This window comes from Xenopus laevis, chromosome 8S, assembly GCF_017654675.1.
Source record: "Xenopus laevis strain J_2021 chromosome 8S, Xenopus_laevis_v10.1, whole genome shotgun sequence".
In the NCBI taxonomy this organism is placed as follows: domain Eukaryota; kingdom Metazoa; phylum Chordata; class Amphibia; order Anura; family Pipidae; genus Xenopus; species Xenopus laevis.
In genome coordinates this window covers 36,190,038-36,212,474 of record NC_054386.1, presented here as the reverse complement: position 1 = coordinate 36,212,474, position 22,437 = coordinate 36,190,038, and the positions used below count along the sequence as shown (strand labels likewise).

Sequence of the window (22,437 nt, the reverse complement as noted above, 5' to 3'; positions counted from 1 at the left end):
GCTGCACCACATTGGTTCTTAAGCACTGGGGAAAGAGAGGATATTTGATAATTCTTCAATTAATGAGCAGCGGCTGGCCTACGGACACCCAATATGTAAATCTGGCCCTGTCTACACCATATGAATGCACCACGTTGGTGACTCTTTATTTTGTCTTAATTTGGCTTGCAGGCCTCCTGTATTAGGGTTCTACAGACACTAGTCTTGTATTGTTATGCTTGAGCCACAAAATTGCTTTTAATGGCCCTAGATGAAACTTTGTTGTAGCACAAAATTGTATTTCCCCAAGAATTCCCTAATCGGATTGGTATATTAACCACAAGGTGTAACATGTGCCCCACTCCTCTGCATGGCCACCATTGGTCAAATGGATATTTTGCCCAGAGACCATGTGCCGTTCTAATAGGATCCTGTAGCAGCCTGGGACCACGCCCACTCCAGTCAGGCAATTGATGGGCAATTTCTTTGACTGGTTATGTTTTTGTCCAGTTTAATTGAAAGCAAATACATAACTTGTTAATTACTGGGCTGGTTTAATTAAATAGTGACTATAATTGTCAATCTCTCCTCTGTTTCAGAATGTAGAGGTTTCCCGTGAGCCAGATGAAGCTTTGGACACTGTACCTGAACATTTTTAATGGAAGGGTTTATCTTTATATTTTTAATTCATTTTCCAATTGAGCCAATCAGAATGTATTTAACTTGGAGGGGGTCTTGCCATTGGGTTGATGATGAGAGAGGCCAAATTGACTGCAGTAAGGATGCACAAAGGAGGGAGTAGCCAGTGGGGTTCATTATTTTATTTTTTAGCCGGTAAACAAGAAACTTTTGGCCACTGGATGTTATAATCCATTTATGCAGAGACCCAGTAACACACTCAGGGCTAGCTTAGTGATTTGTCTCTATATTCAATACTTGGGTCTGGTTATTTTATTCATGTTTAGTGACTTTTTTTTAAAATATAATTTTATAAACTCTGGTATCTGGAGGACAGTCAGATGATGGTGTCCCTGTGGTACATTTAGTCCCCTCCTTTTTAGGAGGGTACAGGGTGCAAATGATCCATCACTAGAGCAGGAGTTGTGTTGCTAGAATATGAATAGTTGGGCCCAATGGAATCACAGCAGCACAAAGGACAGATTGCAAAGAAATAGTATTTTATTAAAACATAAAACAAAAACTTTCCTACAAGACCATAGTCTGAGCAAGCTGTGATAAGTCTGTGCTTAAGAAAGCAATAGCAACCATTTAAGCTGAGTTACACTACTCATTTGTTCGACGGCCATAGCCGAGCTCTGGTAGGTGAACAGTAGTGAAGAAACAGCTGCTCATTGCCTGTCTGGTCTATAGCAACAGATAAGTATGGATGGGTTTGACGGCTTTTTGAGATGTTCAATTTCATGTGAGTTATGACTGAGGAGGACCGCTAGTACCAAAATGCAGAACATAGTCCAAACATCCTGGAGATGTATTGCCACTTTAAATAAACATCCCATGAAAAGATGGTCATTGACGCTGCTTCTTGATGTTCTTTGTTCCTGTAACAGAACAGACTCTTGTTCCTTCAGTGTCCAGCAACCTGTGTTGCTGCCGGTGTCTGTTCCTGAGCATCTTTGTACTGTGTTGTCCATGATTTGGGGTCTTTTTGCTGAATCTGAAAACAAAGGCATAATGTGTTGGAGCTGGGCGATAACTGGTTGGATAATCCCATTTAATCAGAATGGTGAGCGGGATTTATCCCAAGTGTGGGCAGTGCAACATTGGTACTCTTAAAGGGGTTGTTCACCTTCCAAACACTTTTTTCAATTTAGTTGTTTTTAGATTGTTCCCTAGAAATAATGACTTTTTCCAATTACTTTCCATTATTTTTTATGTTTTTTCCAAAATCTAAGTTTAAAATTGAATGTTCCTGTCTCTGGTGTTTGAGTCTGACAGCTCAGTAATCCAGGTGCAGATTCTGAACTGTTACAATTTTGCAACATTTAGTTGATACATTTCTCAGCAGCATCTCTGGAGTATTAGCAACAATTGTATCAATTCTAACAGCTGCCTGTAATGAAACCCAGAGATTCTGCTCAGCAGGGACAAAGATAAGAAATGTATCAACTAAATGTATCAATTTACAACAGTTTACAGGATCGGCGACCCCCCCCTCCCAGAGCTGCTTCAGAAGGAGAGAAATGACACTTTATACTTCAATATTAGAAAAACCGTGACACATAGAAATTATTTCTGGTGATCTATCTGATAACAACTAGTTGTTTGAAGGTGAACAACCCCTTTAACATAAAGCTGTTCCACTGTACCGAAATGCAATGGTTAATATCGTTCTGCCCACTGTATCTTAAAGGAGAATTAAACCTTAAAACTGTGTCATATTTAAAATATATAAATGCCATATTTTATATACTGAACTTATTGCACCAGCCTAAAGTTTCAGCTTCTCAATAGCAGCAATGATCCTGGACTTTAAACTTGTCACAGGGGGGTCACTAACTTGAAAAGTGTCCAACACTCATATGCTCAGTGGGTTCAGAGCAGCTGTTGAGAAGCTAAGCTTAGGGGTCGTCACAAATTGTCAAGCAGAAAATGAGATTGGCCTGTAATATAAAATGAAGCTACAAGGCGGATTATTAAATTCTAATCATAGTTGCACTGGTTTCTGTGCTGCCATGTATTAAGTACTCTACATTCTCTGTATGATCACCCCAATCTGACAGTACGTGGCTGGCCAGATACACTTCTCTAGGACCTCTCCAACAGTGGGCACTAATAACAATGAGCAATCTCTGTACAACATCTCCTCTGTATATAGAAGTGATCAGAATAATTTTGTTTTAATTTTACATAAATTATTCTAAATTAGACCCCCTGATTATCTTCTCCAGGCAAAATCGGTGTGCTGCTCTCCAGGGCAGGAAGGCCACGACCCTCAGGGTCTCCTGCACATTATACTGCAGAGCAGAGTTACTGTGCGGTGTGTTATAAACAGCCAAGGAGGAGTCTCGCCCAAGGCAGCTCTGTGCACACCAATGTGAGAAAACATGGATTTGAACCCAAAAACCAGTCTACAGTGTCAATAGATACTAAACCCCTAAGCCATCTCTCCACACTGCTTAAAGGAAAAATAAACCCTAAAAATGAATGTGGCTAAAAAATGCCATTTTATATACTGAACTTATTGCACCAACCTAAAGTTTCAGCTTCTCAATAGCAGCAATGATCCAGAACTTCAAACTTGTCACAGGGGTTCACCATCTTGGAAAGTGTCTGCGACATGCTTAGTGGGCTCTGAGCAGCTGTTGAGAAGCTAAGCTTAGGGATTGTCGCAAATTATCAAACAGAAAATGAGGTTGGTGTATAACAAACTGATGCTACAGGGCTGATTATTAAAGGCTAATTCCATTGATTTCTGTGCTGCCATGTATTTATAACTAATCGGCCTTATATTGTGACATTTCTATTGTATGTGTACTGTATATTGTGAGTGGGTCCCTAAGCTCAGTAAGTGACAGCAGCACAGAGCATGTGCAGTGAATCAGAAAAGAAGATGGGGAGCTACTGAGGCATCTTTGGAGACACAGATCTTCCCTGCTAAAGGGCTGTGGTTGCCTTGGGCCAGTACAGAAACCAACAATTAATGTACAACATTTCTAGCTACTTCTTTAGTTAAAAGCTCTACAGCAAACACTGATAACTCAGCCTGGGCTCTAGAGCATTACTTCAACAGAATCATGATGACTACTGCATATTATGATCATGCAATAACATGCTAATTGGAAGCATTGAGAACAAGTTCCAGGCTCTTGTATCAGAACATGCTGTTGGCTACATACAGAACATACAGTTGGCTATAAACAGCATGGGTTGGGAAGAGGTACCTGCAAATTGTATTACAAATATCAAAAGGGGACACAGGAACTGCCTTACCTTGGAGACAAATTCCAGCACTTTCATTTTGGATGTTTCTTTAAAAGCTCTCTGGCCCCATCGGAATTCATACTCTACAGGATCTGTGTGTGGGACTTTGTGGTGTTCTAAATATCTAAGGAGACGACAGTTATGCTTTATATAATAAACTTTTAACATTTGGTCAGAAGTAGGGTCATGAAGCATTCTGACCCAAATATTACTCTTAATTGGGGTTCAGGCTGCCACCCCCTTAGTTATCAATATTAAAGAATGCAGTTAAAGGGAACATACTGCATCAATTTCAGTATTCAATATGAATATGCTGGATATCATGCATATCGATGGATCTATCTGGATCGAGGGCATTTTTTTTTTTTTTTTTTCATTCATTTTGATATTGAAGACAACTTTAAATTACCAAGGGCTGTTACTACAGGTATAGGACCTGTTATTCAGAATGCTCAGGACCTGGGGTTTTCCGGATTAGGAATCGTTCCGTGATTTGGATCTAGATACCTTAAAGCTGGCCATAGACGTGCAGATATGCCATCTCCCGACCTGCCACTGACCATTCGGATCAAATAAAGATGATGTTCTGCCCCTGACCGCAATTGTAAGAAAGCTGGTGAAATCCAACAAAAGCTGGTGACAGTCTCCCACTGATATCGTCAGATTGGCAATAGACGCAGAGATATCGGTAAATTTTCTAACCTGTCCGATCTGATGAATGACCGATCAACATGTCACGAAAAATGTCGGGACACCACACATAGCTCGAAAATCGTACGAAACGGAGATTCGTACAATGAAATCTTTGCGTCTATGGCCAGCTTTAGTCTACTAGAAAATCATGTAAACATTAAATGAACCCAATAGGCTGGTTTTCCTTCCAATAAGGATTAATTATATTTTAGTTGTGATCAAGTACAAGCTACTGTTTTATTATTACAGAGAATAAGGAAATCATTTAAAAATTTGGTTTATTTGATTATAATGGAGTCTATGGGAGACGGCCTTTCTGTAATTCTGAGCTTTCTGGATAATGGGTTTCCAGGTAAAGGAACCCATACCTGTATATGTATAACCGTATGGTGTGCCATGCCATAAAATAACAATGCAGGAGTACAATAGTGTTCTCCCCTTTTTCCAAACACCAACTAGAGAAATTTATTGACAGCCTCACATGCAGCTTATATAATAGATGCTTTACATGTTACGTACTTCTGTTTAACAAACTCGTCTGTTAAAAGCTTCTTCACATCCCCAAACTCAGAGTGCTTCTCTCTTGTATAAAAAAAAAAGAAAGAATTCAGGTGACTGAAACATATGTAAAATGACAGCGTGAAAGTGGGTACTTTTTACACAAACTTACCCTGGTTCAATACGCAGGCGTCTTAGTGTTTCCCAAATAGCGGCTGCAATAAAAGAACAAGGAGCACAATTAGTGAGTGGTGTGTGATTGGTACAGGTGCATTTTGGATACTGCTAGACACAGCTTGCCTATTTAAAGGATAAGTAAGCCTTAAAAATAAGTGAATGTAATATTGATGAGGGTGCAATTCTAAGAACTTTTGCAATGTATATTCATTATTTTTTTATTCCAAGAAATTAAAGATTACATGTACTGTTAATATGAATTGTTACAACAGCGCCACCTGCTGTTCATTTTCCCACCAGTCTGACCACCAAGTAGTCAAGGAAGTTGTCAGGAGAAAGAAAGAGGCTTCACTGAAGTTCTTCTGCTTAGGAAATATTTCAGAAAGATTTCAAATGTTTTTCCTAAGCAGAACAGAGCATCCTCCAAAAGGAGTTGCTCAATTTCCAACTGACAATTATACACAAATGCCATACTCCATGCCAGTTGTGTGACCACTGTTTTGTGTGACATAAGTCTGTATGTAATCAAGGGTTGTTCTAGAGAGGGATAATGGGTCTCAGCAAGTCTATTTACTGGTTATAATACTAAGGGATTTTGCACAGCACTGTGCTCAGGTGGAGGTAGTCAAAAAGCCCAAAGCAGACTGTCACCATAGAAGGACATGGTGAATGTTACACCTGTAATTTCTCTCAGCTGAGCATAACAGTAGTCAAAATAGCCAGTGACGATAGGCCTAAGGTGGATCAGATTCACCTTCCCAATCCAATAGAGGGAGCTATGGTTTAAGGGAGCTATGGTTTAATATATTCTCTAAACACAATACAGCAGCACCTTGGATGGTTAAAGGAACAGTTACACCAAAAAATGAAAGTGTTTTAAAGTAATGAAAATACAATGTATTGTTGCCCTGCACTGGTAAATCTGTTGTGTTTGCTTCAGAACACTACTATAGTTCATATAAACAAGCTGCTGTGTAGCAATGGCAGAAATTGAAGAAAAAAAAAAAAGATCTATGAAACAGGTTAAATAGTGGATAACAGATCACCATTATGTTCTACAGAGCTTATCTGCTGTGTAACCTGACCCTTTTCTCTTTTGAATGGCTGTCCCCATTGCTACACAGCAGCTAATTTATATAAACAATAGTAGTGTTTCTGAAGCAAACAGCAGTTTTACATGACTAGTATTTCCCCGGAATAATAAGAGGCAAACTTGCACCACTTCCCCACAATTAAAATGAAACAGTTTTCTATAAAAGGAATCCCACAGTAGACCATGCACTTACACTCTTTAGCCGTATTGCCCTTCATAAAGATGAGGCTCAGAATAACCATAAGCAGACCCAGCTTGGATGTGTTCTCATCCCTACAATAGATAAGTACATTTCTTAAAGGGCATATAATGAAAAAGAAACCTATCTCCAATATACTTAAATTAAAAAATGGGTACCGTTTTTATAAGAAACCTGACTGTATGCAGTGAAATTCTCCCTTCATTTACTGCTGTGGATAGGAATTGTCAATTCCCTAACTGCTCTGCAGGGAAACAATCATTTATCAACAGCAGGGGGAGCACCCGCCTTACTTCTCAGCCGTGCAGAACTCAAGCAGCTTTGTTTGTTTCCCTGTAGAGCAATCGGCCACTGTGTAGAGATTTGTATTGGATTTAATTTTTCCCTTTACGGTTTCCAACTCCAGCAGCAGTGACAAAGATCATGGAGCCAGATTAAAACAGATAAACTGGAGGATTATTTTGCTGCAGCCACTGGTTCTGCAGAGTTGGAAAAAAGTTTGTATTAAACAATATATAAACTATAAAATCCACATTAATTTACATGACAACACAGGACCCAGTGCAGTCTGCCGATTGCAGACTGCACTGTATTAGCTTCTGTCAGATTTTTTTTGACTTGTGCTGTTTTGCTAATTTATGATGATTCCTAAGCAGCCCAGACCACACTGAGCATGTGCACAGTCTTGGTCTTGCAAAGATGTTTAATAAAGTTACAAGATGGTGACCCCTTGTGGCCAACTTTGAAAGCAGAAATCATTTGTTTGATTAGGCTTGTGGTGCAGTAAGTTCATGTTTATGTTTAGTATACAAAATACAGCATTTCTAGCCTTATTCTATTTTAGACTATACTTCCCCTTTAATGTTCACTCATTCAAACAAGCCGTGAAATGTCAGTGATCCTTTCCCCCTAAATTTTCCCAAATTATCCTATGGGAAACAATGGCAATCAGATTTAAATATTTCTAGCAAAAAGCACATACAACAATAACATGCATCCCTTACACGCTCATGCCATCTCCTTGTACCCGCTGCAGCTTGTTGGTAAGAATGTATATATGGTTCTTTGTGTCAATTTCCTCCAGTTGAAATCCAAACACCTATGGGGTTGGAAGAAAAATTACAGTAGAAGAATTCACGCTACAGCACTCCGAAATGGTGAATTTCTGTGTTTATTAGTGCCAAAGATTATACAAAGTTTTGGGCTTCTTGTGTGAGAAGATTTTATTTCTTTTAACAGCTCCTGATTTTGGGATTACTGGTGTTTGAAGTATAGACATCCAGACCCCAAAAGGAAAATGACATTTCAGTTTGGCTGAATTACTGATCTATGTGCCCATCTCTATAGAATCTATGTGAGTTTGTATCTGCATTTTGGCACAGTGGTGCTCATTTATAAACACTGGGCAAATTTGCTCTTGGGCAGTAACCCATAGAAACCAATCAGCGATAATTTATTTATTTTTTCTGCCAGCTGCAGGTTAACCAGTGAAAGCAAACATCCAATTGGTTGCCATAGGTTACTGCCCAGGATAAAATTTGCCCAGTGTTTATAATACATACAGTTTATGCAAATAAAACCCAATATGGGGGTGAATTGCAATTTCAATACAAGCATGACACTATTGTTGGATACTTAAGAATGCTTGCTCAATGCCAGCTGATAACTGTGGGAAAAGGGCATACTTTTCCTGCTATTGGCAACCCAGCACTAATCAAGATCAAACCTGGTGACCTAAATGAAAAACACAGCCTGTCTGCCATATACAAGGTGAGTAAAGAGCTAAATTCAGATTCTGCTTTACTTGGTGCACCAACAAGGCTGTAGGGCAGATAACCAAACTGCTTTCAGTTGACCTTTAAAACAAGTCTAAACATTGCTCAGTTCTGTGTTATTAAGCCTTTGGGTGGAATATAAAATAGCATGCACACTTAAAGGAATTGTTCAGTATAAAAATGAAACTAGGTAAATAGATAGACAGTACAAAATAAAATTTGTTTCTACTACAGTTACTTAGCCAAAAATGTATAAAGACTGGAGTGACTGGATGTCTAACATAACAGAACGCTACTTCCTGCTTTTCAGCTCTCTAACTCTGAGTTAGTCAGTGATTTTAAGGGGGGGGGGGCACATGGGTCATAACTGTTTGCTTTTGAATCTGAGCTGAATGCTAAGGATGAATTGCAAACTCACTTAACAGTTTTGTCCCATGTGCCCCCCCTTAAAATCACTGACTAACTCAGTTAGAGAGCTGAAAAGCAGGAAGTAGCGTTCTGGCTATTATGTTACACATTCAGTCACTCCAGACTTTATACATTTTTGGCTAACTAACTATATTAGAAACATTTTTTATTTTGCACAGCGTATCTATTTACCCAGTTTTTACACTGAACTGTTCCTTTAAACCAACCCCTCCAGACTGACCGTTAGTCTATTTCTCCAGTTCACAAAGCTGCTTAACTCACCTGTTGCAGAGCGATTTGCGCACGGTGAATGATTTCGGGGTAAACGTCCTTGTATTCCTTCACAACGTTTCTCACAATATCTTAACAGGAGGGTTTTACAAATTAACTTTGATAACTACAAGACTAACATGCCAACTTAGTATAATCCTTTATATAGCACTTGCATATTGTTCAGCATTTTTCACGTTATTCCCATCAGCTCCTGTCCCAGTGAAGTTTACAGTCCGAGGCCCTCATCACATTTACACAATACTAGGGGCAAGTTTATCAGCAGGCAGTTTACCTGTACTTTGGCTGAACAAGAATCCTAGGACCCCGTTGCTACAAAGCAGCCATGCTTAACACCGCAGCACTGAATATCAACATTACTACTTTATACATTTTAAGCACTGTAAAAGTTTGTATTTATATCTCTCCACAAACAGGGCCTGAACTAGGGGTAGGAAGAGGAGGCACCTGCCTAGGGTGCAACTATAACGAGGTGCTTCACAGTTACCTATTAAGCTTCTTCTGCCTATCCCTAGTCCGTGTTCACTGCCCTCTCAAGCTCTCCCCTCCCCTCTTTTATGGTCAACAGTGGATAGCGGGCTGGCCGGCCAGGTTGCCTAGGTCAGCTGTACAAATATAGTGGGACTGAATGAAAAGTCACTGGTAAAAACTACATTCCATCCGACACGACTGTTGGATGAAGACACAGCTTTCTGCATTCACATCTGACAGTCTTATCGTGTGTAGTTTTTACAGTCCACAAATACCAGAAAAATATACACCCACCCCAAATGTAATTGTTAGCTCTAAACCGGTTAGGAAACTTCAAGCTAAACATACAGTCTGCAGGTAACTTTATGTTGGATTTAATAGTGCCATTGGCCTAGTCTTAAATTGAATAAAAAAAAACTATGATTTGCAGATTATAAATTGTTGGGTATAAATGTAACAGATATTCACTCTTGTGGAAAAGAATGCCCAGTGCCGGCGGCCATGTTGGGACATGCTTATAAGTAGGGATGCAACGAATCCACTATTTTGGATTGAACCGAACACCTGAATCCTTAGTGAAAGATTCGGCAGAATAACGAACCAAATTCCGAATTTGCATATGTAAATTAGGACTCGGGTTGGCTGGGCAGATGGATTTGGCCGAATCCTTAGTAATATCCCGAACCAAATCCTAGATTTGGTGCATCCCTACTTATAAGGAACAAGTTGCTCATTGTTTGAATGTGTGTGATGTAGATCAGAACCGCACATACCGCAATCCTATGTCACATGCATGTGCTTAATGAGCAGGCGAGAGCACTCATAATACATGTGTGTGCCCCAACAAGGCTGCCTGCAGTGGGAGCTCTGGTTCATAGCAAAGGAAATAACGCTCAAGAGAGGGTGGTGGTTCTTGAAGTAATACTGCTGTTTGTGGGTTTTGTTAGGCTGCACCACCATTAGGGAAAATAATTTTGATAGGATAGTTGCCTTTACATTATACGAGTGGGTATAGATCCAGCTTATTCCTTCCCAACAGAAATACCTTAAAGCACAAAGAATCATCAGTATGAAAATAACCTCAACACGATGATCAAGACTGCAGATCAACTCACCTGCCCGCTTTATAGGGAGCTTTTTCTGATCTTTTATCAACAGGTACTGTACCACTTCACCCACCTGGGGGGGGGATAAAAAGTCATTACAAGGCTGAATTCAATCCACTGCTATTGTGAGTACTTTGGCACCTAGGACAGGCGGACAAGAGTGTTTTGTCCACCAGATGGCAGTGTGCCAGAAGCCTTAGGGCTGAACTCCACAGGCGTCTTTAGTAGGATCATCTTGTGGCGACTAAACGCAGGAGACAAGTCGGATGTAGCTGCAGGCGCCCAAATATAATGGGACTAAACGAAAAGTCACAGGTAAAAACTACACACGATAAGACTGTTGGATGAAGACACAGCTTTCTGCATTCACATCTGACAGTCGTGTCGGATGGTATGTAGTTTTTACCAGTGACTTTTCATTCAGTCCCACTATATTTGGACAGCTGCAACTACATCCAACCTGTCTCCTGCGTTGTCGACGCGAGACGATCTGACGAAAGACACCCTGAACAGCTTTATGCACTATAAATGTCACCACTATGTACTGGCAGAGTAAAGCCAACTTGGCCAATCTTTTTGAATTTCCCACTGAAAAGCAAGGCCAGGCAGCTGTGATTACATTTCAAATTAAATTAAGAAATGGTCACAATTAATCTCATACTTTACAGGGTTTCGACCTGTTATCCAGAATGCTCAGGACCTGGGGTTTTCCAGATAATAGATCTTCCCATAACTTGGATCTTCATACCTTAAGTTAACTAGAAAATCATCTAAACATTAAATAAACCCAATAGGCTGGGTTTGCTTCTGAGCTTTCTGGATAACGGGTTTCCGGACAACAAATCCCATAACTGTAGTATCACAGAGTTTTACCTTTGATCAAATATTGCTGGAGAAGGCATCCAGTAAACAGAGTGTTGGTCGTGAAGTTCAGGTGTGTGCTGTGAGCAATTGCTATATATTGTAACTATGGACTGCAAAGTGCACCTACTCCATCTGTGGGTTACCATAGTTACTGCCGCTCCTCACATTGCACTAAACATTTTATTCTCTAAGTACGACTGTAAATCAAGCTTTAATGGTTTTTGCATCAGATCATTACCCGTCCACAAATACCTTCAGGTCCACTTGTTCCTTTGAATGATTCTGAAGGTTTCTTTGAACCTGTGATAAGGACTGAGTCGGCATTATAGAATCTTCCTCCATATCCACGTCTTCTCCCTGGATTGAGTTAATTCAATATAGGAAATAAAAGAACTCTGTAAGGAAATAGTAAAGAATAATCGCAAATGACAGGGCTGTCCAACTGGTGGCCCACGCCCCCCCCCCCCGTGTGGCCCTCCACATGAAAGTCTCCTACTTACCATGTGTAAGATTTAAAAGGTATCACTACAAAGATTAACTGGCCTCAAATTCAGACTGTAATCCTCTGTATTGTTCACACCTGTGACACCTCTATTGTTCACATCCTAAAGCCCTGTACTGTTCACACTGGAGACCAAGACTGAAACTGCCCACATTATTCACATTTTATTCAAAATGTTAATGAGGCACCAGCACTGTATGTAGTACATCTTAGAGTGGCCCTGATGGGTTTCCCTGTGCTCCCTGTGTGTGCCATACTCTGCCTGCTTTATGCTACATGTGTCCCATACTCTGTCTACCCCATGCTCCCCTGTGTGTGCCATACTCTGCTCATCCTATACGCCTTGGGTGTGCCATACTCAACCAGCTTGTGACATACTCTGTCTGCCCTATGCTCCCTGCGTGTGCCATGCCTCTACTCTGGTATGGGACCTCTGTGACAGGACCAGTACTCTTATGTTCTCTGAATGATCACCCCAATCTGACAGTACGTGGCTGGCTAGATACACTTCTCTAGGACCTCTCCAACAGTGGGCACTAATAACAATGAGCAATCTCTGTACAACATCTCCTCTGTATATAGAAATGATCAGAATAATTTTGTTGTTTTAATCATTTTACATAAATGATTCTAAATTAGACCCCCTGATTATCTTCTACAGGCAAATACGGTGTGCTGCTCTCCAGGGCAGGAAGGCCACAACCCTCAGGGTCTCCTGCACATTATACTGCAGAGCAGAGTTACTGTGTGGTGTGTTATAAACAGCCAAGGAGGAGTCTCGCCCAAGGCAGCTCTGTGCACACCAATGTGAGAAAACATGGATTTGAACACACAAACCAGTCTACAGTGTCAATAGATACTAAACCCCTAAGCCATCTTTCCACACTGCTTAAAGGAGAACTAAACCCTAAAAATGAATGTGGCTAAAAAATTACATTTTATATACTGAACTTACTGCACCAGCCTAAAGTTTCAGCTTCTCAATAGCAGCAATGATCCAGGACTTCAAACTTGTCACAGGGGGTCACCATCTTGGAAAGACACTCACATGCTCAGTGGGCTCCGAGCAGCTGTTGAGAAGCTAATCTTAGGGAGTCGCAAATTATCAAACAGAAAATGAGGTTGGTCTGTAATATACACTGATGCTACAGAGTGGATTATTAAATGCTAATTGCATTGGTTTCTGTGCTGCCATGTAGTAGTTATCTGTATTAATTACAGTGGGTCCCTAAGCTCAGTAAGTGACAGCAGCACAGAACATGTGCAGCGAATCAGCAGAAAAGAAGATGGGGAGCTACTGGGGTATCTTTGGAGACAAAGATCTTCCCTACTAAAGGACTGTGGTTGCCTTGGGCTGGTACAGAAGCCCAAAACATAATGTACAACATATCTAGCTACTTCTTTCATCTCCTTTAAGCATGGAATGCGGACACTGTTGCTCCCAGCTGCTTTCGTTTTTTTTTCCCACTAAAACACATTTGCATGAAGTAAATCTGCATAGGAAACTTTATCCATCAATAAATGTATGTGTATTCCAAAGAGTGGCGCAGACATACTGTACATTTCCTCCACAAAAAAAACACGTACAAATATCCAAGTGGAACGGCAGTGTGGCATTGGCAAAATAGTTATGAAATATAATACACAATGGAAGCATATTTGCTTAAAGTGGTTCAACTTTAAGTTAACATTTAGTATGCTATAGAAAGGCTAATTCTAAGCAACTTTTCAATTGGTCTTTTTTTCTTTATTATGGTTTTTGTATTATTTGACTTTGGACCCTTTCCAGCTTTCAAATGGGGGTCACTGATTCCATATAAAAAAACAAATGTTCTATAAGGCTACAAATTTGCATGGTTGCTAGGGTAATTTGGATGTTGGTATGTGTGGATTCACCAGCCCTGATACCTCAGGGAAAGTGCACCCCTCAGTACACTGGCAAATTCTTACTCCCTAAAAGTAGCCATACACAGGTTTAAGCTGTTGATTCAGGTACTTTAGACCAATTCCATAGCTTATCTGCCCCCATAGAGCCCTCTGACAGTCCTCCCCAATTGATATCTGGGCAAAAATCTGCAAGGTCTCGATCGAGTAGGCTTGATTTTTATGTTGGACAAGAACCAGATAGGCTCATTGATGCAGTCCTTGCTCTGAATTTTCGTATCCCCTTCATTGTAATTCGATATCTCCCACCAAACGTGGGCCTGCCGGGGGAAAGATTTGTTCATTTGGCAACCTCGCCAAACAGGGAATCTTCCACAGTGTATGTTTCGTATCCCCTTCATTGTAATTCGATATCTCCCACCAAACGTGGGCCTGCCGGGGGAAAGATTTGTTCGTTTGGCAACCTCGCCAAACGAGGGAATCTTCCACAGTGTATGCCCAACTTAAGACTTGTGGTGCAATGGTAAAAATACAGCTATAGGAACAAAATCACTATTTTTGTGTCAGTTTTGAAGGATGGCTGCCTGCAAATCTGGATAGAAGTTTAGAAATATTAAAGGAATTGTTCAGTATACAAATAAAAACTTTGTAAAATAAAAAATGTTTCTAATATAGTTAATTAGCCAAAATGCAATGTATAAAGTGACAATGTCCAGAACTTCCTGCTTTTCAGCTCTCTTGGTTTTCATTGGTTGATTACCAGGCAGTAACCAATCAGTGACTTGAGGGGGGGCCACATGGGTCATATCTGTTGCTTTTGAATCTGAGCTGAATGCGGAGGATCAATTGCAAACTCACTGAACAGTTACGTACCATGTGGCCCCCCTTCAAGTCGCTGACTAATTCAGAGTTAGAGAACTGAAAAGCAGGAAGTAGTGTTCTGTTCTGTTATATTAGACATTCAATCACTCCAGCCTTTATACATTACATTTTTGCCTAACTAGATTAGAAACATCTTTTTTTATTTTGCACAGCCTACATAGCCAGTTTTGATTTTTACACTGAACTGTTCATTTAAAATGTCCATGCTCCGTAAAGTGCAATTTGTGAGTCAGTCTATAAAGTTTCCAGATATTTAGTACTGGGCTCCCCGTTGTGGTTATTTATTGGCTCAGGAGGCCCTTACTGCAAAAGAAGGTGACATTAATATTCAGTTCAGAATAAGCACTAATCTTAAAATGGCCATACACTAGAAGATCCGTTCATTTGGCGAGGTCATGCTATGCCCACTGACAGCAGGACGATATCAGGTTAATCCGAAATGTTTGGCCCTAGGGCCAAACAATCGCATTATATTAAGGAAATGGGCCACATCAACTAGCCGATTCGGTCCTCAATAGCAGGAAAAAAAATCAAACCTGCCCGATCGACATCTGGTTTATTCTTGGCCAGATTTTGATCGGGAAGACCTGTCGGTCGCAGCCGCACACGGGCAGATAAGATGCCGAATTGGTCTAAAGGACTGATATTGGCAGCTGCCCGCGTATAGAGTGTATGGTTACACTCCAAATTTAACTGGCCTGCAGGCCAGAGTGCACCCCATTCGCATACAGATTAGAGAGATTATTGGCTCTAGTACATAAGTACGTCTCTGCCTCTCCTGTTACCTGCAGGTGGGACACGTCCCGCAGCAAACTGGGCCGACCTCTCCTCCTCTGCTGTGACATGGTGCTCCGATCTGAAAAGAACCACACAATGAACCCAATTCCATTAGTCAGATTCCCTTAATGAAACCAGATCTGCAGAGTAATGTTAATGTAAAATGACTCAACTTAGAAGGAGATGCACGATTAATAAAGGAGAATAATACAGGAATGGCTTCTATTCAATGGAATGCTTGGGATCTGGATAAGGGGATTTGACAGGATACATGGGATGCAAGTGACGTGTCCTGTACGACGCACATCATAAAGGACAGAAAGTGATATGGAAGACATAACAATGCCCATCTGTCAGTCCAGGTACAGGGTCATTGTGGGACAGGACCATTAAGGGGTGGTTCACTTTGAAGTTAACTTTTAGCATGTTATAAAACGGACTATTCTAAACAGCTTTTCAATTGGTTTTCATTTTTTTCTTTTTTATATATTTCAAATATTTGCCTTCTTCTGAGTCTTTACAGCTTACAAATGGGGGGGGGGGTAAGTGACCCCATCTAAAAAACAAACGCTCTATAAGGCTACAAATGTTTTGTTATTGCTACTTTTGTATTACTCATCTTTCTGATCAGGCCTCTCCTATTCATATTCCAGTGTCTTATTTTACAGATGGGGAAAAAGTGAAGGGGGTGGGGTGGATGAAGTCAGGGGCTGACAAGTAATATTGAGAGGGGGGGCAGTTGGCGACATTGGGGGTGGGACTAATGACGTGGCAATCAGCGATTGGTTGATCACCATGTCATTCATTTCAACGTCCTGTCCCGCTTTCCTAATTTGGAAATCCAGACAGCCCTTCCAAATGGGCTGTCCGGGTCAAATCCAGACAGGTGGCAACCCTAAGTGCATGGTTGCTAGGATAATTTGCATCCTGGCAACCAGATGGCTGAAATTACAAATGGGAGAGCTGCTGAATAAAAAGCTAAACAACTCAAAAATCACAAATAATAAAAAATGAAAACCAATTCCCATCATGCCCTGCCAAGACGAACAGTGCTAGTTTTATTTTTAAACTTATGGGGGGCCCTTGGACATGGCCACTACATTTTTTTTTAACTTACACATTTTTTTAACTTATAGGGGGGCCCTGGTCACCAATGGCTTCTGATACATTGTGGGGGCCTGGCCACCAATGGCTTTTTTTGTGGGAGTGTTTTTTTCTGTTTTAGTGCGGTTGTCTTTGTGGCCTTTTCATTGTGGTGTAGGTTAGGATTTAGGGCTGGGACCAGGGGGACCCAGAATTTTTTTTTGTATATGCCCTGTGATTTCTGATGGCGTCCCTGTTTACAACTACACACTAGACTGTGTTTTCCATCAGCAAGGAGCTAATGAAGGTGATATGTAACTTAGAGGACAGGTATGGGAGGCATTATCCAGAATGCTTGCAGCCTCGGCTCTTGCTATTATGGTGTGTTTTTATACTCTGGAACACCATTACTTAACCTACTGAAAACATTTGAACAGCAAATAAACCCAATAGGATTGTTTTTCCACCACTATGAATGCATGAAGCTTAGTTTCCATCAAGTGCAAGGCACGGTTTTATTCAGGGAAAAGAAAAATAGAATCAATTGCCTAAAATTGATTCTATGGGACACAGAGTTTCTAGTTGTTGGATTCCCAAATAACGATCCCACCATACCTGTAACCATAGGCTGCAGATGTTTTTGGTTAGGGGCTAGGAAGAGGGCGACTACCGGTGGGTGCACTGTTGCAATTTTTTGATCTTGCCTTTGACACAACCCACTTTACCACGTGCTTTCACAGGATTTTCAGGAAAACCAAACCACAGCAGTGGGAGCAGTAGTTTATGTTGGAAGAAAAAAGACAATCTTGGGTCTAAGTGAAAACTGACAAATTTATAGTTGATCCAGAGAAATTAGAAAAACTCCACCTTAAACTTCTCCAAGATGCAATTGGACCCGTCTCTGGATCAACTTGTACGAAGACCTTTAACCCTGCATTTTCTGTTTATCCCTAAAACTCACAGCTGGGTGACACAGTGTCAAATTCATATATAAATACCCTGAGAAGTCATAGCCGTGACAGATTCACAGAAAGCAAGGAAAGAGTTAATAGTGACTGTGTGACAAACTCTAGGCAAATGAGTGTAAGAAATTGAGTTGGGGCCGGGGAGTGGTAGTAGGCAGTACATTGATAAAACCCTTCCCCTTATACTGCTGGGAGGGGTAATCTGCAGCAACCAGAAACCAATTTTCTATAAAACAAATTCCAAGAGTGGAAGAATCTGCCTTCCATCCCCTTCCCAACAGAGCGCGCGTGATTCACTTACGGAAACCATTTTAGGACATGCTCAGAAGAAATCACTCTCCAGTATGCGATTAACTGAGGCAGCAGTGCCTGTTCACTCACATCTCCCTGCTCAGCTCTCCTAAAATGATTTCTGTATCTGCAGCCAATTGTTTTACAGCTAACAAACTCCCGTGCCGCCGCCTAAAGCTCGTGACAACACCAGAAAAGTCCATGGGGTTTAAGCCAAAATATTCTGCTACCTGTAGGCGCCAAGTGATGTGTTTTCTCTTCCGTCTCCCAGTGCTTCTACCGGGGCGGCGCGGTGCAGTATGGGAAGTGTGTTACCCCCTATATGACTGTATAGTGCCGCGTATGAGCCCTCAGTGACGGCCTTAGGCCGATTGCTCCCAATAGGGCCCCGCACCATGAGCCAGCAGCAGACAAGACAAGCTTTTTTTAGTAATCGTTCCTCCACACCAATGTTACCTCACACGCACGCAGCAATTGATGCCGATCACGGTAGCGGCTAGTTCCTATCCTTGGAAAGGACCCTGACGTCACGGTCATGTGATCCACTGCGGCTTACCTATTCGTGAGCGGCAAATTCAAACATGGAAAAGTAGTAATGGGTACTAGTGGCGGGCTGTGGTCTTTTGACAGGACCTGCAACTAAATTCCCAGGGTTGCCAACTTGTATTGTAGGTTTAGTACAGGTTGTAACCTCTACCTCAGGTTTTGGGGCAGTTCATTGTGTTGCTGGATGTTTGTAGGGATTGAAGGGATCACTGCCTCTGAATTTCTGTGGGATGAGGTGGAATCCCAGTGAATGAATGTCAGCTAGACTCTATTCAATATTTAGACATCCAAATGCAGCTACAAGATTGTTGTTGGTGCTGGCTTTTTTTTTTTACCATTACTCTCACACAATTACGGTGCAACAATGGCAAGATAAAAATGAAAGACAAGACATACTGACAAAGCCATAATAATATTCTATTCATTAACCATAAACGGCTTTGCTTTTCTGCCATGCACTGAAAGTCTCCCTTAATGGAGAATAATGTAATGGACAATTTAGGAACAATAAATTGTATAGAAACTGTTGCCTTGGTGTGAGCTGAGCTGACGGAAAATGTGGAGCGTCCAGTCAAGTAATAGAACATGGGATAACGGTCATGAGAGGGACTTCTATTTAAGGAGAGGATCATTGCCCCTAAACCTTTTTTTAAAGGACCAGTAACACCAAGTTAGCTTAACACTTAATTCCCCCCAAACTGCTATATAAGTCAGCAGTAAATCTTGAGTTTTAATCTGACTTCCAAAGTGCTTCATAACAGAATGTGAAAAGGTGATGGCCGCTTGAATTCCTTTGTGTGCTGAACCAGAAGTCAGCTTCACGTGGATGACCTAAAGCACCTAAGCTTTTTTTTTTTTTAAGCATCTGCAGTTCAAATGTCTGTTTATTTTCCTTCAGACAGTTTTGGGGGTAATATTGTGAGCATATATATTAAAGGAACAGTTTAGTGTAAAATTAAAACACTGGGTAAATAGATAGACTGTGCAAAATAAAAAAAATGTTTTCAATATAGTTAGCCAAAAATGTAATGTATAAAGGCTGTAGTGATTTGATGTTGAACAGAATAGAACAGAACCCAACTTCCTGCTTTTCAGCTCTCCAACTCTGAGTTAAGGTGGCCAAACACGGCCAGATTAAAGATGCTGATATGGGTCCTTTAGACCGATTCTGCATCTTATCTGCCCGTGTGTGGGGACTCCCAACAGGTCCCCAATCGATATCAGGCCAAAAATCGGGCAGATACAGATCGAGCAAGTTTGTTTTTTTCTGTGATCCAGGATCGCATCAGCTAGTTGATGCGGTCCTGTGACCCGTCGGCGCCCATTCACAGCATTGTAATCTGATCGTTCGGCCCCAGGGCTGAATGTTCGGACTAACCTGATATCGCGCAGCTGTTAGTGGGCATTAGGGATGTAGCGAACGTCGGAAAAAAAGTTCGCGAACATATTCGCAAACTTGCGTCAAAAATGCAAACGGTTCGCGAACGTCGCAAACCCCATAGACTTCAATGGGAAGGCGAATTTTAAAAGCTAGAAAAGACATTTCTGGCCAGAAAAATGATTTTAAAGTTGTTTAAAGGGTGCAACGACCTGGACAGTGCCATGCCAGAGGGGGATCAAGGGCAAAAATGTTTCTAAAAAATCCATTGTTGACACAGCGCTGCGTTTTGTGCTGTAAAGGGCAGAAATCACACTACATTTCTAAACCTGTGTAATAAAATGCTTTAAAACGTCCGGCGTCTACATGCCAATCAAGTCGTGTAAAAGTTACAGCCTGTTCACATGCAAAGACGAAACGCGGTGCTTACTGCAACGCAAAAAGACGCAAAGAGCTTTAATGAATGATACCGTCAAGTGAGCAAATAATAGTTTTTAATTACTAGTTGCTTGTCACCTCCAGGATGTTCGTCCTGTTGGTGGCAATATTTCTGTAGTGGTGTGTTTAGCAGTCACCGTGCTTGTGCGCACGTGCACGGTCAGGCAGAGGTAATTCAATGTACAGTGAAGCGAACCAAAAAACACTGATTCTGCAGTGTGGGCCCAGTTTTGGTCTACTTTATTGATCACCTGACCATAAAAGATGCGATTTTGCCACTGTTGCAGAACCCTGAAAAATTAGGCATGTGTACTTTCCTGAAAAATTATGTTTTTTTTGTCGCAGCCACTGAACCAGAAGTCCAGAAACAATATGCCATATAAATGCTGAAAATATAAAAATTTTTTTGTGGCAGCCACTGCAGCACAGAGGCCAGAAAAAATATGCCATATAAATGCAAACAATATTAATTTTTTTTTTGTCGCAGCCACTGCAGCACAGAGGCCAGGAAAAATATGCCATATAAATGCTAACAATATAAATTTTTTTGGTCGCAGCCACTGAAGCACAGAGGCCAGGAAAAATATGCCATATAAATGCTGAAAATATTCTGTTTTTTTGGTCGCAGCCACTGAAGCACAGAGGCCAGGAAAAATATGCCATATAAATGCTGAAAATATTCTGTTTTTTTAGTCGCAGCCACTGAAGCACAGAGGCCAGAAAAAATATGCCATATAAATGCTGAAAATATTCATTTTTTGTCACAGCCACTGAAGCACAGAGGCCAGAAAAAATATGCCATATAAATGCTGAAAATATTCATTTATTTTTGTCGCAGCCACTGAAGCACAGAGGCCAGAAAAAATATGCCACATAAATGCTGAAAATATTCAATTTTTTTGGTCGCAGCCACTGAAGCACAGAGGCCAGGAAAAATATGCCATATAAATGCTGAAAATATTCTGTTTTTTTTAGTCGCAGCCACTGAAGCACAGAGGCCAGAAAAAATATGCCATATAAATGCTGAAAATATTCAATTTTTTTGGTCGCAGCCACTGAAGCACAGAGGCCAGGAAAAATATGCCATATAAATGCTGAAAATATTCTGGTTTTTTTAGTCGCAGCCACTGAAGCACAGAGGCCAGAAAAAATATGCCATATAAATGCTGAAAATATTCAATTTTTTGGTCGCAGCCACTGAAGCACAGAGGCCAGGAAAAATATGCCATATAAATGCTGAAAATATTCTGTTTTTTTTGGTCGCAGCCACTGAAGCACAGAGGCCAGAAAAAATATGCCATATAAATGCTGAAAATATTCTGTTTTTTTTGGTCGCAGCCACTGAAGCACAGAGGCCAGAAAAAATATGCCATATAAATGCTGAAAATATTCTGTTTTTTTTGGTCGCAGCCACTGAAGCACAGAGGCCAGAAAAACTCAGGATTTACCTGGATTCAAATTAAACCAGTAGGGTTTGCACCCTAGTTTGTAACGGTGGTGGAGGGAGGAGGACGCTAAAGGACAGCTGTATGTGGAGTCATGAGGCGTGCAGAGAAGGACAGCTGCATGGGGAGTCAGAATCAGAAACTCAGAACAAGTCTTCCGGCGTGCAGTAACCCTCCGAGATCCACCCCTCATTCATTTTAATAAAGGTCAGGTAATCCACACTTTTGTGACCTAGGCGAGTTCTCTTCTCAGTTACAATCCCTCCTGCTGCACTGAAGGTCCTTTCTGAGAGGACACTTGAGGCGGGGCAAGACAAGAGGTTCATGGCAAATTGTGACAGCTCTGGCCACAGATCAAGCCTGCGCACCCAGTAGTCCAGGGGTTCATCGCTCCTCAGAGTGTCGATATCTGCAGTTAATGCCAGGTAGTCCGCTACCTGCCGGTCGAGGCGTTCTTTGAGGGTGGATCCCGAAGGGTTCTGCCGCTGCCTTGGGCTGAAAAACATTTGCATGTCTGACGTTACAGAGTGGCCAAAGTGCTTTGTCCTTGCAGGTGCGCTCGTGGCAGGATTACTGGCACCTCTGCCCCTGGAATGTTGATGAGTTCCTGAAGTGACATCACCCTTAAAAGCATTGTACAACATGTTTTGCAGGCTGGTTTGTAAATGCAGCATCCTTTCAGACTTGTGGTATGTTGGTAACATTTCTGCCACTTTATGCTTGTACCGAGGGTCTAGTAGAGTCGCGACC

General features: G+C 41.2%; 2 protein-coding genes across 7 annotated transcripts in view; one reads left to right on the top strand and one right to left on the bottom strand.

Moving 5' to 3' along the window:
* Window positions 1–1,509, top strand: part of pfkfb1.S (6-phosphofructo-2-kinase/fructose-2,6-biphosphatase 1 S homeolog) — a 35,268-nt gene extending 33,759 nt beyond the window's left edge. For 2 of the 3 annotated variants that reach the window (XM_041574292.1, XM_041574293.1), the window contains one exon: window positions 579–1,504. In XM_041574292.1, coding sequence (XP_041430226.1) covers window positions 579–638 — 60 coding nt within the window. In that variant the 3' untranslated portion in view covers window positions 639–1,504. 3 annotated transcript variants of the gene reach the window in all.
* On the bottom strand, window positions 1,141–18,468 carry LOC108699990 (non-structural maintenance of chromosomes element 3 homolog). 4 transcript variants are annotated; one of them, XM_018232791.2, is made up of 11 exons: window positions 18,337–18,468; window positions 15,550–15,620; window positions 11,749–11,853; window positions 10,642–10,705; window positions 9,047–9,126; window positions 7,586–7,680; window positions 6,576–6,655; window positions 5,285–5,327; window positions 5,134–5,196; window positions 3,931–4,045; window positions 1,141–1,654 (listed from the first exon to the last, which is right to left on the bottom strand). In XM_018232791.2, exons 2-11 carry the CDS (start codon window positions 15,607–15,609, stop codon window positions 1,565–1,567), a joined length of 795 nt encoding a protein of 264 aa, XP_018088280.1. In that variant the 5' UTR covers window positions 15,610–15,620; window positions 18,337–18,468; the 3' UTR covers window positions 1,141–1,564. The 4 variants fall into 4 exon arrangements, with proteins under 4 accessions (XP_018088280.1, XP_041430946.1, XP_018088279.1 ...); XM_041575012.1 differs by lacking the exon at window positions 18,337–18,468 and adding an exon at window positions 18,111–18,330 and having other exon boundaries at window positions 11,735–11,853; XM_018232790.2 differs by lacking the exon at window positions 18,337–18,468 and adding an exon at window positions 18,111–18,250.
* Window positions 18,469–22,437: the final 3,969 nt, after the last annotated feature.